Source organism: Sphaeramia orbicularis, chromosome 1 (assembly GCF_902148855.1).
Source record: "Sphaeramia orbicularis chromosome 1, fSphaOr1.1, whole genome shotgun sequence".
NCBI classification, from domain to species: Eukaryota; Metazoa; Chordata; class Actinopteri; order Kurtiformes; family Apogonidae; genus Sphaeramia; species Sphaeramia orbicularis.
The window spans coordinates 56931151-56944741 of record NC_043957.1 but is presented as its reverse complement, the minus strand read 5'-3'; the positions used below and the strand labels follow the sequence as shown (position 1 = coordinate 56944741).

General features: G+C 34.8%; 1 protein-coding gene across 2 annotated transcripts in view; it reads left to right on the top strand.

The window, feature by feature from the left end:
• LOC115420029 (immunoglobulin lambda-1 light chain-like) overlaps positions 1–13591 on the top strand; it is a 30591-nt gene that overhangs the window by 12066 nt on the left and 4934 nt on the right. The window contains exon 3 of one of the 2 annotated variants that reach the window (XM_030135307.1): positions 9645–9704. In XM_030135307.1, the coding sequence (XP_029991167.1) occupies positions 9645–9704 (60 nt within the window). Of the gene's footprint in view, positions 1–9640; positions 9705–13591 lie in introns of both variants that reach the window. The other variant, XM_030135215.1, reaches the window with a different exon arrangement.

Here is a 13591-nt window from a genome sequence, read left to right as displayed (position 1 = left end):
AAGTAAGGTAAAATAAATAAATAAATAAATAAATGCATCACATGTCACAGTTCTCCTCATGCTTTCCTCAGTGGTTCCACTACTTTGGTTTTGGTCTCATCTGAGGTTTTACTGTATTTTCCCCACAAATTTTCTTTATTTGTGTTTTTGAAACAGTTGCTCTTCCATAGAAATACATGAAAATAAGTAAAATAACTTTTAAAAGTGTTTCTGTTTGGTATTAAATAGTGTCTTTTCTTCAGTATCTGTGTTGAGCCTCTACAGTTCTAGACCCTTAAACTAACTCACACTGGGACTCCTATAGAAGTGTCCTATGTCCAGTTTTCTTTTCTTTGACATCCTTTACATCCTAATTACTGAGTGCGCGCGCACGCACACACACACACACACACACACACACACACACACACACACACACACACACATGTCCAAATGTACATGTAAATGACTCCACTGATATTCAAATGCGTCTAGCTGATGTGACTCAGACAGAACAAATACAAACATATTGAAACTTACGTTAGCGCTCCAACTAGCAGGTTCCTTTTACAAGTAGATGGAGTGACAGTGGGGACGGCCAATCACATGTACGTTAGCAAAACCAAAGAGCCAATCGGAGAGTGATATTTACGTTAGAGGCGGGACTTCTAGCAGAGACTGACTGTTAACCCTTTGTGTGCCAGAATCATTGACTAAACACTTCGGACAGCGGTTGGACTGATAGTGAGGACACAGTAGTGGATGGATATTGGTAGGGGCGTGTCCCTAGTGTCCCTACATAATTCTACGCCCCTGCTCTAAACTGTCAGAGCGTCATTCTTCTCAGTTGGAGAACAGACTAAATCTGGATTGGAAAATGGACGTGTGCTTGTGTATGTGGTGATAAACGTTTGACACCTGTTTATGTTTCATTTCATGTTGAGGTTCATGAAGCGTCAGTGACAGTTTCAGCAGCTTCTGTAGAGTTCAGATCTATTATTCGGTGTACGACTCTACGCTGATGACACCCTTTTCTACACACATGAACAAACAGCAGAGTGAGAACCTGAGGGCTGTTTGGTGTCCATGCAGGGGCTGATGGGAGGTGGGAGGGGCCATTAGAAAGCAGAAAGCTTCGTCCTCCTCTTCATCAGACGTTACTTCTCCAGGTTCACCAGAGGAAACACCACAGAATGCTTCTCCTGCTGCCGGCCGCTCTGTGCTGTCTGTGTTCAGGTGAGTGTTTCCGGCCAATCAGGAGCCGGCACAGTCTCCCTATGGCAAATGCCACCTCGCTTAACCTTTATCCACGGCTCTGTTTGTTTACAGCACTGGTCACCACGGCAACACAGCTGACCCAGGACGATTTTTCGATCAGGAGAGAAGGTGAATCTGTGACGTTCAGCTGCGGACGGACGGAGGAGTGTGACGAGAGGAAGGTTTTCTGGTACCAGAAGAAAAATAGGGATGCTTTCCAGCTGATCCTGCGCATCGACCTCACTGACGGGCAATTTAGCAATCTCTACGGACATCCTCAACAAGACGATTTCCAGGTTGACAGGAAACCAGATGGTTATGATTTGTATATTTCAAAAACCAAACCTGTGCACAGAGCCATGTACTACTGCATGTGCTACAAAAACAGAGGCCACAGTGAGAACAGACGGCTGCAGCCTGAACAAAAACCTCCAGATAGAAGAGGAGGAAAAGGCAGGAAACCACAGGCAGGTTCCAACTGTCACAGCCATAGAGCAAAGCACAAGGACGTAAACACAACAGGGGGAGCCTGGCTTTGGCTTTACAACACTGAACAATCCACTGAAGTATTAGAAGAATCCATTATTATCATTCATATACTTGAGTGCTTCTATGAAACTGGGTTTATTTTAGTATCGGTCACTTTTCCATCTTTTAGACCCAATAATAAAAGGTAAATGTAGACAGATTTCCCCCCAGGATGGACCTAATGATGACCTCAGATAAATGCACAAAAAATTATACTCCTGCTCAGAGCCATCCCATAATTAACCCTTTCATGCATGAATTATGAGAGCCTTAATCAAAATTCTTTTTTTTCCTGAGTGTTTTTCTTCCTGTAGGACAGGGGTGTCAAACTCATGTTAGTTCAGGGGCCACATAAAGCCCAATATGACCTGTAGTGGGCCGGACCATTAAAATAATAACATAGTAATACATAAATAATATCAATTCCAAAATTTGTATGTCTAATTTCTATGTTTTAGAGTGAAAAAAGTAAGATTATATTATCAAAATTTCTACATCTACAAACTATCCTTTTAAAAAATGTGGAAAAACATGAACAAACCATGACCAAAATTAAATTTATTAAGAAAAAAAGTGTAATTTTAACAACTTATGCCATTATTTGGCCTCAGCTTCTCAGAATATTGGTACAATTACTCTTAATTCTCTTAAGACATTTCAGGTTGTTCATATTTGTTCAGCTTTTTCCCATTTTTTGTAAAAGGCTAGTCTGTAAATGTTTACATTTTTGTGTAATTTTACTTTTTTTTACACTAAAACAAAGAGTGTGGTTTTCGTTATTTATAGTTTATTATGATAGTATTTTACTGGTCTGACCCACTTTAGATGGAACTGAACTAAATTTATTTTGACATCCTTGATTGTTAATATCTTCAGTGTAATTTTTGTATTTCACTATTTCATCCCGTGGGCCGGATTGGACCCTTTGGCCCCTGGTTTTAAAAAAACAATGCAATTAAAAAAATTTTGTGAACCTATTTTTCATGGAGTTGCAAAAATGTCCACTCAGCTGGAAACCATTCATTTAATTTTTGAAGTAAAGAAACATAATTACTGATATACTGTGTGAAAACTATGAAATGAAAACATTTTTAATGCAGCTAATCTGATGTTTTCTCACATTTTAACAGATAATATGCAAAAAAAAAAATTTTTTGTATTAAAAAAAAACCCCAAAATTGTTAATTACAGTCTAAAAATAATAATAAAAAGCAACTGATTTCCACTCAAACATGTTACTACAGATCAGGTTTATGAAGAACAGCAAAGTTACAGAAATGGTCTGAATGTCAATGTATGAGATGATGCGTACGTGTCCACTGTGTTGGCTGATATGGAACTAAAACAACAAAACCCATAAATATACAACAGTTTTGAATAACTGTCCACTGCAGTGACCACTATGCATGAAAGGGTTAATGAATTTTTAATCAAATATTGGGTCCAAAAATAGGACCCAAATATGGACATTAACCCTTTCATGCATAGTGGTCACTGCAGTGGACAGTTATTCAAAACTGTTGTATATTTATGGGTTTTGTTGTTTTAGTTCCATATCAGCCAACACAGTGGACACTTATGCATCATCCCATACACTGACATTCAGACCATTTCTGTAACTTTGCTGTTCTTAATAAATCTGATCTGCAGTAACATGTTTGAGTGGAAATTAGTTGTTAATTGTTAGACTTTTTTTTTTTTTTTGCATATTATCTCGATGAAGTGAGTAATAACTAGCATTAGAATATGTTAAAATGTGAGAAAACATCAGATTAGCAGCATTAAAAATGTTTTTATTTCATTGTTTTCATATCACTTTCTGATATTGGGATTTGAACACGTTCTTTACTTCAAAAATATAATGCACGGACATTTTTGTAACTCGATGAAAAGAAAAAAAACAAAAACAAAAACTTGATTGCATTGGTTTTTTCATGCCCAAGCAGGAATAAAAACAATCAAGAAAAAAATTTGACTAAGGTTCTCATAATTCATGCATGAAAGGGTTAAATCTCCCTAGGTTTCAGTGCATTAGATGTGAAAACATGTGTGTAAACGCTCTTCTATAGACTCTAAATAAAGACACTGTGTTAAATTTGTGGATCCTCGTGGTTTTTCTAATCCACACATGTGGGTTTTTCATCAATCTCAGTCTCATTCCAGGTTTGGTGTGAAACCCATCGTGTCCACTGGTGTTACATACAGAACCTGAACATTTAAACACTAACAAATCGCTAATGATTTTGCAACAGCGGTCATTTTTGTCAAACACTCTGCCTTGCATATTTACTTCAATTCCCAAAATGTACATGTAAGAAAATAAAAGGATATTCAAAAAATAGGAGTGCATAGTTTTCATGTCCTTTTTACCGGGTGACAATCGATTTTTGTTTGTGCCCATCAAATAAAAATGTATTTTATCTGAAAAACAATTTATTCTATCTCAGTAAATATTTATTTTTAAAATAGACCCAAAGTGCTTCCAAACCTGCTTCATAATATTAGTCTACATCTGGTTTGAATATTAGCCCCTCTGTCCTGTTTTTAGGACCAGTTTCACAGAAACACCCAGATTCAACCTGCTGTATCATGATGACTGATGACTAGGTGGGTGTTGCCATGGTAACATCGCTAGTAACTTCCTTTTTCTTACTGATTTTCACTAAAAACTGACCAATTTAGAGAAAAAATACACGTTAACTTGTTTTTGTGTGTGCATGTGTTTTTAGATGACAAAAAAATACAATGTTGAAGAAGTGTTGAAAATGATTTTATATATATATATATATATATATATATATATATATATATATAAGTAGTTCAATTCCCAAAACATAACTGTGACAGAATAAAGAGATATTAAAAAAAAATAAAATAGTAGTGTGTAATTGTGGTGTCCTTTTGACTGTGTTAAATGTGGATTTTTGTATAAATATAATTTAAAATAAAATAAAAATGTGTTTTATCTGAAAAACAGTTTCTCTTTTATGTCAGTAAATATTTCTTTTTCAAATAGAGCCAAAGTGCTTCCAAACCTGCTTCATAACATTGGTCTCTATGTGGTTTGAATGTTCAAGCCTCTGTCCTGTTTTAGAACCAGTTTCACAGAAGAACCCGGTTCTAATTCTTTAGTTTGAACAACGAGCATCACAAGATGAAATCAGGTCGTTGTGTTGACGCATCCATTTAACAATGCTGTTGTTTCTGGTCTGGACCATCACTGTCCAGGTGGACTGGAGATGACCCCCCCCCAGGGCAGAACCAGCTGACCCACAGTTCTGAGGTTTGGGCCAATCAGAACCCAGTCTGCCAGGCTGTTGGAGGTGAAGTTAACCATTAAACAGCTGTTTTTGTCTGGACTTCCAAATTAATTTTTCTCCACATTGAATCTTTCCTGGTAAATCAAAAGATGGTGATGAGGAAAAGCAAAGGAAGTGGATCATCAGGAGGAGGTGTATCGTCTCTTTTCCATTGACCCTCAAATTGCATGAATATAACTTGCACATAAAAATTTACCTACTGGAAAAACAACAATTTTCCCAAAACTCTTGTTTTTCGATTAAAATTTTTTTCACTGACAAGAGGTGTTTTTTTTTCAGGTGTAGCGCAATTGGTATATCACACAAAACTGCAACGGAAAGACTTTTTTCCACAACTTGAGTCACGTGAATAAAAAAAAAAAACTGGATGTTGACGGACGTTACAACAAGAAAAGAAGAAGAGTTTTAAAAGAAACATGGTGTTTTATGTGTGGACGCACCAGGAAACCACATCAGTTTTAATTTAGTACGAGATAGAGGAGTAATATATAATAATAATGAATATATCTATATTTATGTTCGTCACCATGTTTATGGAAGGACTTCTTGTGTCATCTCACAATAATAAATAAACAAATCATTGCATTTGTGATTTAATGGAAAAATGACTTTACACACTTGTGTTTTTTTTGACATTTAGTAAACATCTGTAAAGTTTTGCGCAGATGTCCAGTGGAAAAGTGACTTATGACGCTCCTAAAGCCAACAGATGGATTCCTCATCTCCAGAACTTTTCCATCCACCTCCTGGGACTTTCATCCCACTGGAAGTCCAACTGGTTCCACCTACGGTGGCTGCTCATCTTTCAGAGAGGGGAAGCTCATGTCGGCTTACATCAAAAAATTGTGAAGTTATTTACACATAAATTCGGCCATTGAAATTATGTTCAATTGAAACAAGGAAGTACAACGAGTGTGTTTTATTTACAGTGCAAGAAATGAACAAGCCGGGAGGAGGCCTCAGGGAAGACCTAGGACACGTTGGAGAGACTATTGCTGCGTTTCCACTACATTGAACCAGCTCGACTCGGCTCGGTATTCCTGGAGACCGTTTCCATTACAAGATACTACTGATTTTACAGAACCTGGTCGTCATAGCGATGTGGCGCATTACTTCCGTGCCTTCTTTTCAGAGAGTTACTGATAAACTCGCTCATTGTGTGTTGTCTCGTCTGAATTTTTACGTCGGCCACCAAAGACTGAATCTCTTCAGCCGACCATGGTGTAGATTTGGGCTGTTATCATGTGGATTAATGTACCGCTATATGTACTGTCCACTTCCACATCTGTTTTTAGTAAAATGGCAGGTCACAGAGAGAACTGTCTGACCAATCAGTGGTCTGCAGTGTTTATACGTCACGGTTTAGTATCTGGTCCCCAGTCCTGGAACCTCGGCGGAGGTGATACCAAAAAAGTAGTACCAGGTAGCAGATTCCAGGTCCTTTTTCGTAATGGAAACGCATAAAAGGCCGAGCCGAGTCGAGTTGAGCCAATACCACACAGTGGAAACGGGGTATTTGTCTCTGGGCTGGCCTGGGAACGCCTCGGGGTCCCCCTGGAAGAGCTGGAGGAGGTGTCTGGGGAGAGGGAAGTCTGGCCATCCCTGCTTAGACTGTTACCCCCAGATAAGCAGCAGATGATGGATGGATGAATGGATCGAAATGAACAGGTAATTTCGTAGTGGTTTCTCGCTTGATTTCCCAGCAGAATGTGTGACAGTATTAAACTGAACTGTGTCAGTGAAGGAGCAGATCTGAAAACAGCTGTCAATCAAACGGGATTCAGCCTTTCGACTGATCCTCCAATCAGCACATGGAAGCCCAGTGTCCAGCCCGGCCGAGCTCCGCCCACAGCTCCATTCACCCCCAGAGACGCCGAGCGTCCGGGGGCGGGACAACATCATAGCATTTATCCAATTGCCGTCCAGTTTGGAGACAATGAAAAAACCAGTTCCACTCAGTCCCACTGAAGTGCATGGACGCTGAGCGTCTACAGACAAATGCACTGAGCAGAGATGGAGGAGAAAACAGAGACACAGGAATGGAGGAGAAGTGAACAACATCCAGTCCACTGATTTGGGATAAAACTGATTCTGAACGAACTCGTCTGTGAGATGAACGTGTTCGAACACATTTGGAGTCAATGAAATGTCAACACAACCAAACAGATTTGACCATTTAGTTTTCATAATTTTAGGCGAAGCTGAGCTTCCACTGCAGTCTGAGAGAAAACGCCTCTGATACGCCATATCATGTGGAAATGAAACTGACGCTGGCGTGTGGACGTCTGTCTGTGAAGGGGCCAAAGGAAACAGATTGGCTTTCAGTCGTCGGTACGTTCTGTGATAGAGGACTGAGGGGGCGGGGCCGATGGGAGGTAACTGTAGAAACCAGGAAGCCCTGGTCTGATGTCACATGTCACCGTTGTTTGGTGTCACGTTCTCTCAGGTTCACCAGAGGAAACACCAGCAGATGCTTCTGCTGTGCTGTCTGTGTCCAGGTGAGTGCTTCAGGTAGACTGAGCTGGATTCTGATTGGCTGGAAACACACGCTGACCTTTGTTTGTGCTGAAAACTGCATCCCCAGCCGTGGGTGATGGAGTTTTCATCAGTATCTGTTTTCATTGTTTTATATTTCGTACACTCTGTTTCTGCGATTGAACTTTAGACAGTTTCATATACCTGACAGTTCACACATTCTTTAATATTGAACAGATTAAAAACAAAACTGCAATATTTTACAATATTATTAATTACCTCCACCAGGGAGGTTCTGTTTTCATCAGGGTTTGTTTGTTTGTTTGTTTGTTTGTTTGTTTGTTTGTTTGTTTGTTTGTTTGTCTGTTTGTCTGTCTTTTAGCTAGATAACTCAAAAAGTTATGGATGGATTTGGATGAAATCTACAGGAAATGTTGATATTGGCACAAGGAACAAATGATTACATTTTTTTGGGGGGGGTGGGGGCTGATCTGCCTTGGTGGAGGTCTGCGCTCTCAGAATGCTTTTGTAGTTGTTATATATTTTGTATACTGTGTATCTAAGATTGAACTGCAGTTTTATACACCTTAAAATTTGCACATTCTTTCACCCTTTCATGCATGAATTATGAAAATAAGTATGTAGTTGTTTTTTTTTTTTTTTTGATTGATTTTATTACTCAAAATTAGGCTAAAGTTAGAATACATTATTATTATTATTATTATTATTATTATTATTATTATTATTATTATTATTTTTTTTTTTTTTTTTAAATATGGTTTTATTAAGAAGATATTTACCCTCCTGAGAACCAGGAATGCAAGTTTTGGCTTTTTTTTTTTTTTTTAAATTTAATTCATTGCCATCATGATGCAACAGTTTTTTCAGATGCATTTTTAAAATTTTTTTATGAAATGTCCTTTTGGGTGGACAGCTTATTTATTTATTTATTTATTTATTTACTTACTTATTTATTTTTATACATATATAAAGCAGTGAAACTCTAGTCCACATACATGAACAGAAAACCCACAGCTGGGTCTTAGGAGGTCAACTGTATGAGATCACAGACCAGTCCAAACCCTAAAACTAGTATAATACTGTTTTCACTGTATTGCTTAGGGTCTATAGAGACTGTGGTTTAGAGAATATTGCCTTCTAAGCCTTTGGAAAGTGAACTTAAACTGTGTCCACGAATGGGGACGTCATGCATGAAAGGGTTAATATTAAACAGATTAAAAAAACAAAACTTAAATATCTTATAATATTCTTAATTATTTAATTGCTACAGAGCTGTGATGGTGTTCAGAGGTTGAATAATTTACAATTAATTTCATGGCCTACAGTGGGAAAGGAGAAAAGGCTGTGACCGGGTGAGTTTGGTGAACATCGTCCTCTTCATGGCAGTAGAATTCAGCTCAACCTTCACCCACGGCTCTTTTTGTCCACAGTGCTGGTTGCCATGGCAGCAGTGGTAACTAAGGAAGAAGTCACACCGACCAGGAGAGTGGACAGAAAGGTGTCATTGAGCTGAAAATTGAAAATTATATATATATATATGTAATTTAATTGTTTTAATACATGTAAATATTCTTTATTAAACATTAAAAAGTCAAAAAAAATGTGCAAAATCTCATGTAAAGTTAGGGTAAAAAACTCTATTTTAATTATGGAAAATGACTGTATTTTTATGAGATGGTTATTTTCCGTTATTTTACAGTATTTTTTTGGCACCCCTGCTGCTGGAATAATAGTTTTTTTAAAGTTTTTTTTTTTTTTTCCAGTGCAGTGAGACAGGACGGCAGCAGCCTGAACAAAAACCAGCAGACGTCAAAGCACAGAGCAGAGTTCTGAACAGACGGGTTCAGGAAAAGAACCTGATGGAGGAACCCAGTGGAACCCAGTGGAACCCAGTGGAACCCAGTGGAACCCAGTGGAACCCAGTGGACCAGCAGAACCCGGCTGAGGCCCAGAGGAGCTGCTGTCCACTGCAGCTCAGACTGGACCCACTGGTGTTGGAACACCCCCATGGACAGGGTTCACAGCAGACCCAGGTTTTTGTATGAGGGGATCTCACTGTGGGAGGATCTGGTGGTTCCAACAAGTACATGATATTTGGCTCCGGCACACATCTCTACATAACAAGTAAGAAAAAGTCCATTTTGTCTTCATTTGTGTTGGATTTGATGAGCGCTGCTCACATTAGTGTCCCTCTACAATCCTCTGTCTGAAAAGAAGAATCTGAGGAGGATTTTCAGCTGTTTTTTTTGACGTTAGGGTGAAGTCAAGGGAAGGTTAACATCCTGTCAAAAAAAAAAAAAAAATTAAATTACAATAATCTACACCAAACTTATATTTTTGGGTAATTACTTATGATTTCTGGAAAATGTATTTTGAAATGAGAAAATTTGTGTAAAAAAAGTTTTGTGAGTGTGAATGTTTGTGAAGTGACCCAGTTTAGTTCTGTCATTCTGGGTTCATTTTATAAACTCTATAAATAAACTACATTTACTCAAATACATCAATATTGAAACAATAATAATAATGAAGCAAGAAAATACACACTATAAAATATATTTTCTCTATTGCAGTGTATAAAATGAATTACAGCACATATTTACATAATTATACATACATTCTTTATTAAGTTACATACATACTATTATATTTACACACTAAATGTGAATGTATATTTAGTTTTTTGTTTTTTATTTTTTCCCATTAAAGTTTATCTTATCGAAAACATCATCAGGGCGAAGGTTAACATCCTGTCAAAAAATTAAATTCCAATAATCTACACCAAACTGATATTTTTGGTTAGAAAGTAACTTATGTTTTCAGGAAAATGTATTTTAAAATGAGTAAAATTTGTGGGAAAAAAAAGTTTTGTGAGTGTGAATGTTTGTACAGTGACCCAGTTTAGTTCTGTCATTCTGGGTTCATTTTATAAACTCCATAAATAAACTACATTTATTCAAATACATTAATATTTGACAATTATATTATTTTTGTCATATTCTAAACACACAGTGTCTAAAATGAATAAATGCATATATCTATGTAAAATACATTTGAGTATAACGTTAATATTATTTGTATGTTGTAAATATTGTAAATAAATATATATGATATTGATAATTGAAATAAAACATGTTTAATTTGATATTTACGTTTGTTGTCCATCTGTGTCACCCTTAACCTCACCTGTCAGTCATACTTTATTTTTATAATCGTACACTTATTTTTACCATTTGCACATTCATTATGAAAGTATATAAATATAAGTAAAAATATATATGGAAGGAATTTTTTTACGAGCATGTATTCAGTAAATTAATTCATGTGGAAAGTTTCCATTTTCATCAAGTGTCTCCAGTTGTTGCGTTATTTATTTATCTATATGATCAGTGAATTAAATATAAGAAAATACAGGATTCACACTGAAAAATGCAAAATATAGAGAATATAAAAATAAATGGTGATAAATTGCCTGTGAAAGGTTAATGGTGGGTTGAAAAAGAATGTATAAGTCTTCATAGAAATACTTTCAGGATTATAGAGTGAATAATTATTTAGACGTTTCTGATGGATGTGTGGGTGCATTTTTAAATTATTATTATTATTATTATTATTATTATTATTATTATTATTATTGTTATTATTTAATATTGCACATATAAGGATAAGGAAGTCTGTCCAGAATCATGTTTTGTCTTGAGTTCCAGTAGATGTTAAAAGTGTATTTTTTTAAAATGTAAATGTACATTTGAACCACTGGATTTTCTTATTGTGATAATTCAGTTTGTAATCCTTACTGTGTTCTGAAGGACGAGTGTAGCTTCTGCTAAACAGAATAAATGAGAGAACATTAACGTCAGCACCACCTCATATGTATTCTATGTGTTCTGAAGTATTTATCATTTCAGTAACACCTTCATCACATGTATGTCTTTGAAAAGGACGTTTACCGGTTGAACAGTTACCATGCACTGTAAAAAAAAACAAAAACAAAACAAAAGTAAAAGTAAAAAAAAAAGGTATTATTTCGGCAGCAGGGGTGCAGAAAAAATACTGTAAAATAACAGAAAATAACCATCTCATAAGAATACAGTAATTTTTCAGAATTAAAATACAATTTATTGCCCTAACTTTAAATGAGATTTTGCATTTTTTTTTTTTACTTTTTAATATTTAATAAAGAATATTTACATGTCTTAAAACAATCAAATTACCTATAAATATATAAATAAATAATTTTCAATGAGACTCAGTTGTACAATCCACTGATAAAAACTGTATTTGGACAGTTTATCAGTGCTTATACATGTTATACATTCACAAAAATACATTTATTCAACATTTTTGTTGTGAAACCTCCTGTAATTACACAAGATATTTGTCAAATAACAAACAAGTCTGGTTAAACTGAGAACAAATACTTCTTTTATGGTTAATTGTCAGTAATTTTATCTCATTATTATTATTATTATTATTATTATTATTATTATTATTATTATTATTATTATTATTTTTACACTATTAAACTTTAAATTAACAGTTTAATCTCATAAATAGAAAAGAAATATTTGTGAAATTATGATACATTTGCAAATGTATTTTAACTGTATTTTTCCTTTGAAAAAAGAAAAAAAATCTTTTAAAAAATGGAATTTTTGTGGTTATTCAGTTACAGATTTTTCGTGTTATTTTACATTTGACATGTAAAATCACAGTCTGTTTTTGTCATTTCATTGATATTTTCTTGTATCTTAAAAATACAGGAAAAATCAGTAAAATTATAAACAGTGAAAATTCTGTTAAATTACAGATTTTTTTTTTTACAGTGTATCTAATGGATGAGGTCAAGGGTCCCAGATGGACCGTCCACTACTGTTGGATGCAGAACTGTTGAACCAGACCAGTTTCACACAAATATTCCACAGAATTGTAAAAGTCTAAATGCATCTGAAACAGACTCAAAGAGAAACATTTAGTTTCAGATATTTTTAAATGAAAAATATCCAAAACTACTGCATCACAGATGGACAAAAAATGTAAATATCAAATTAAGCATTTTAATTCTAATTTCATTTAATTTAATCTAAACATCAGTAGATGTTTAGATAATATGAAGAATAATGCAACAACTGGAGACACTTGATGAAAATGGAAACTTTCCACATGAATTAATTTAATGAATACATGCTCATAAAAAAATTCCTTACTTATATTTTTTACTTATATTTATATACTTTCATAATGAATGTGCAAATGGTAAAAATAAGTGTATGATTATAAAAATAAAGTATAACTGACAGGTGAGGTCAAGGGTGACACAGATGGACAACAAACATAAATATTAAATTAAACAAGTTTTAATTCAATTATCAATATCATATATATTTATTTACAATATTTACAACATCCAAATAATATTAACAATATACTCAAATGTATTTTACATAGATATATGCATTTATTAATTTTAAACACCGTGTGTTTAGAATATGACAAAAATAATATAATAGTCAAATAGTAACGTATTTGGAATAAATGTAGTTTATTTATAGAGTTTATAAAATGAACCCAGAATGACAGAACTAAACTGGGTCACTTTACAAACATTCACACTCACAAAACTACTCACATTTTTTTTTTCACAAATTTTTTCTCATTTCCAAATACATTTTCCTGAAAATATAAGTAATTACCCAAAATATCAGTTTGGTGTAGACCTGTGTAACCTTCACCTGACTTCGCCCTGATGATGTTTTCAATAAGATGAACTTGAATGTGAAAAAATAAAGAAACAAAATATACATTCACACGTCGTGTGTAAATATGTATGTATGTAACTTAATAAAGAATGTATGTGTAATTATGTAAATATATGCTGTAATATATTTTATACACTACAATAGAGAAAATATATTTTATAGTGTATATTTTCTTGGTTCATTAAGTCTTTAAAATATACAGAAATTCAAATTAGTTATTAATGTTTATTAAATATACAGAAATCATATATATAG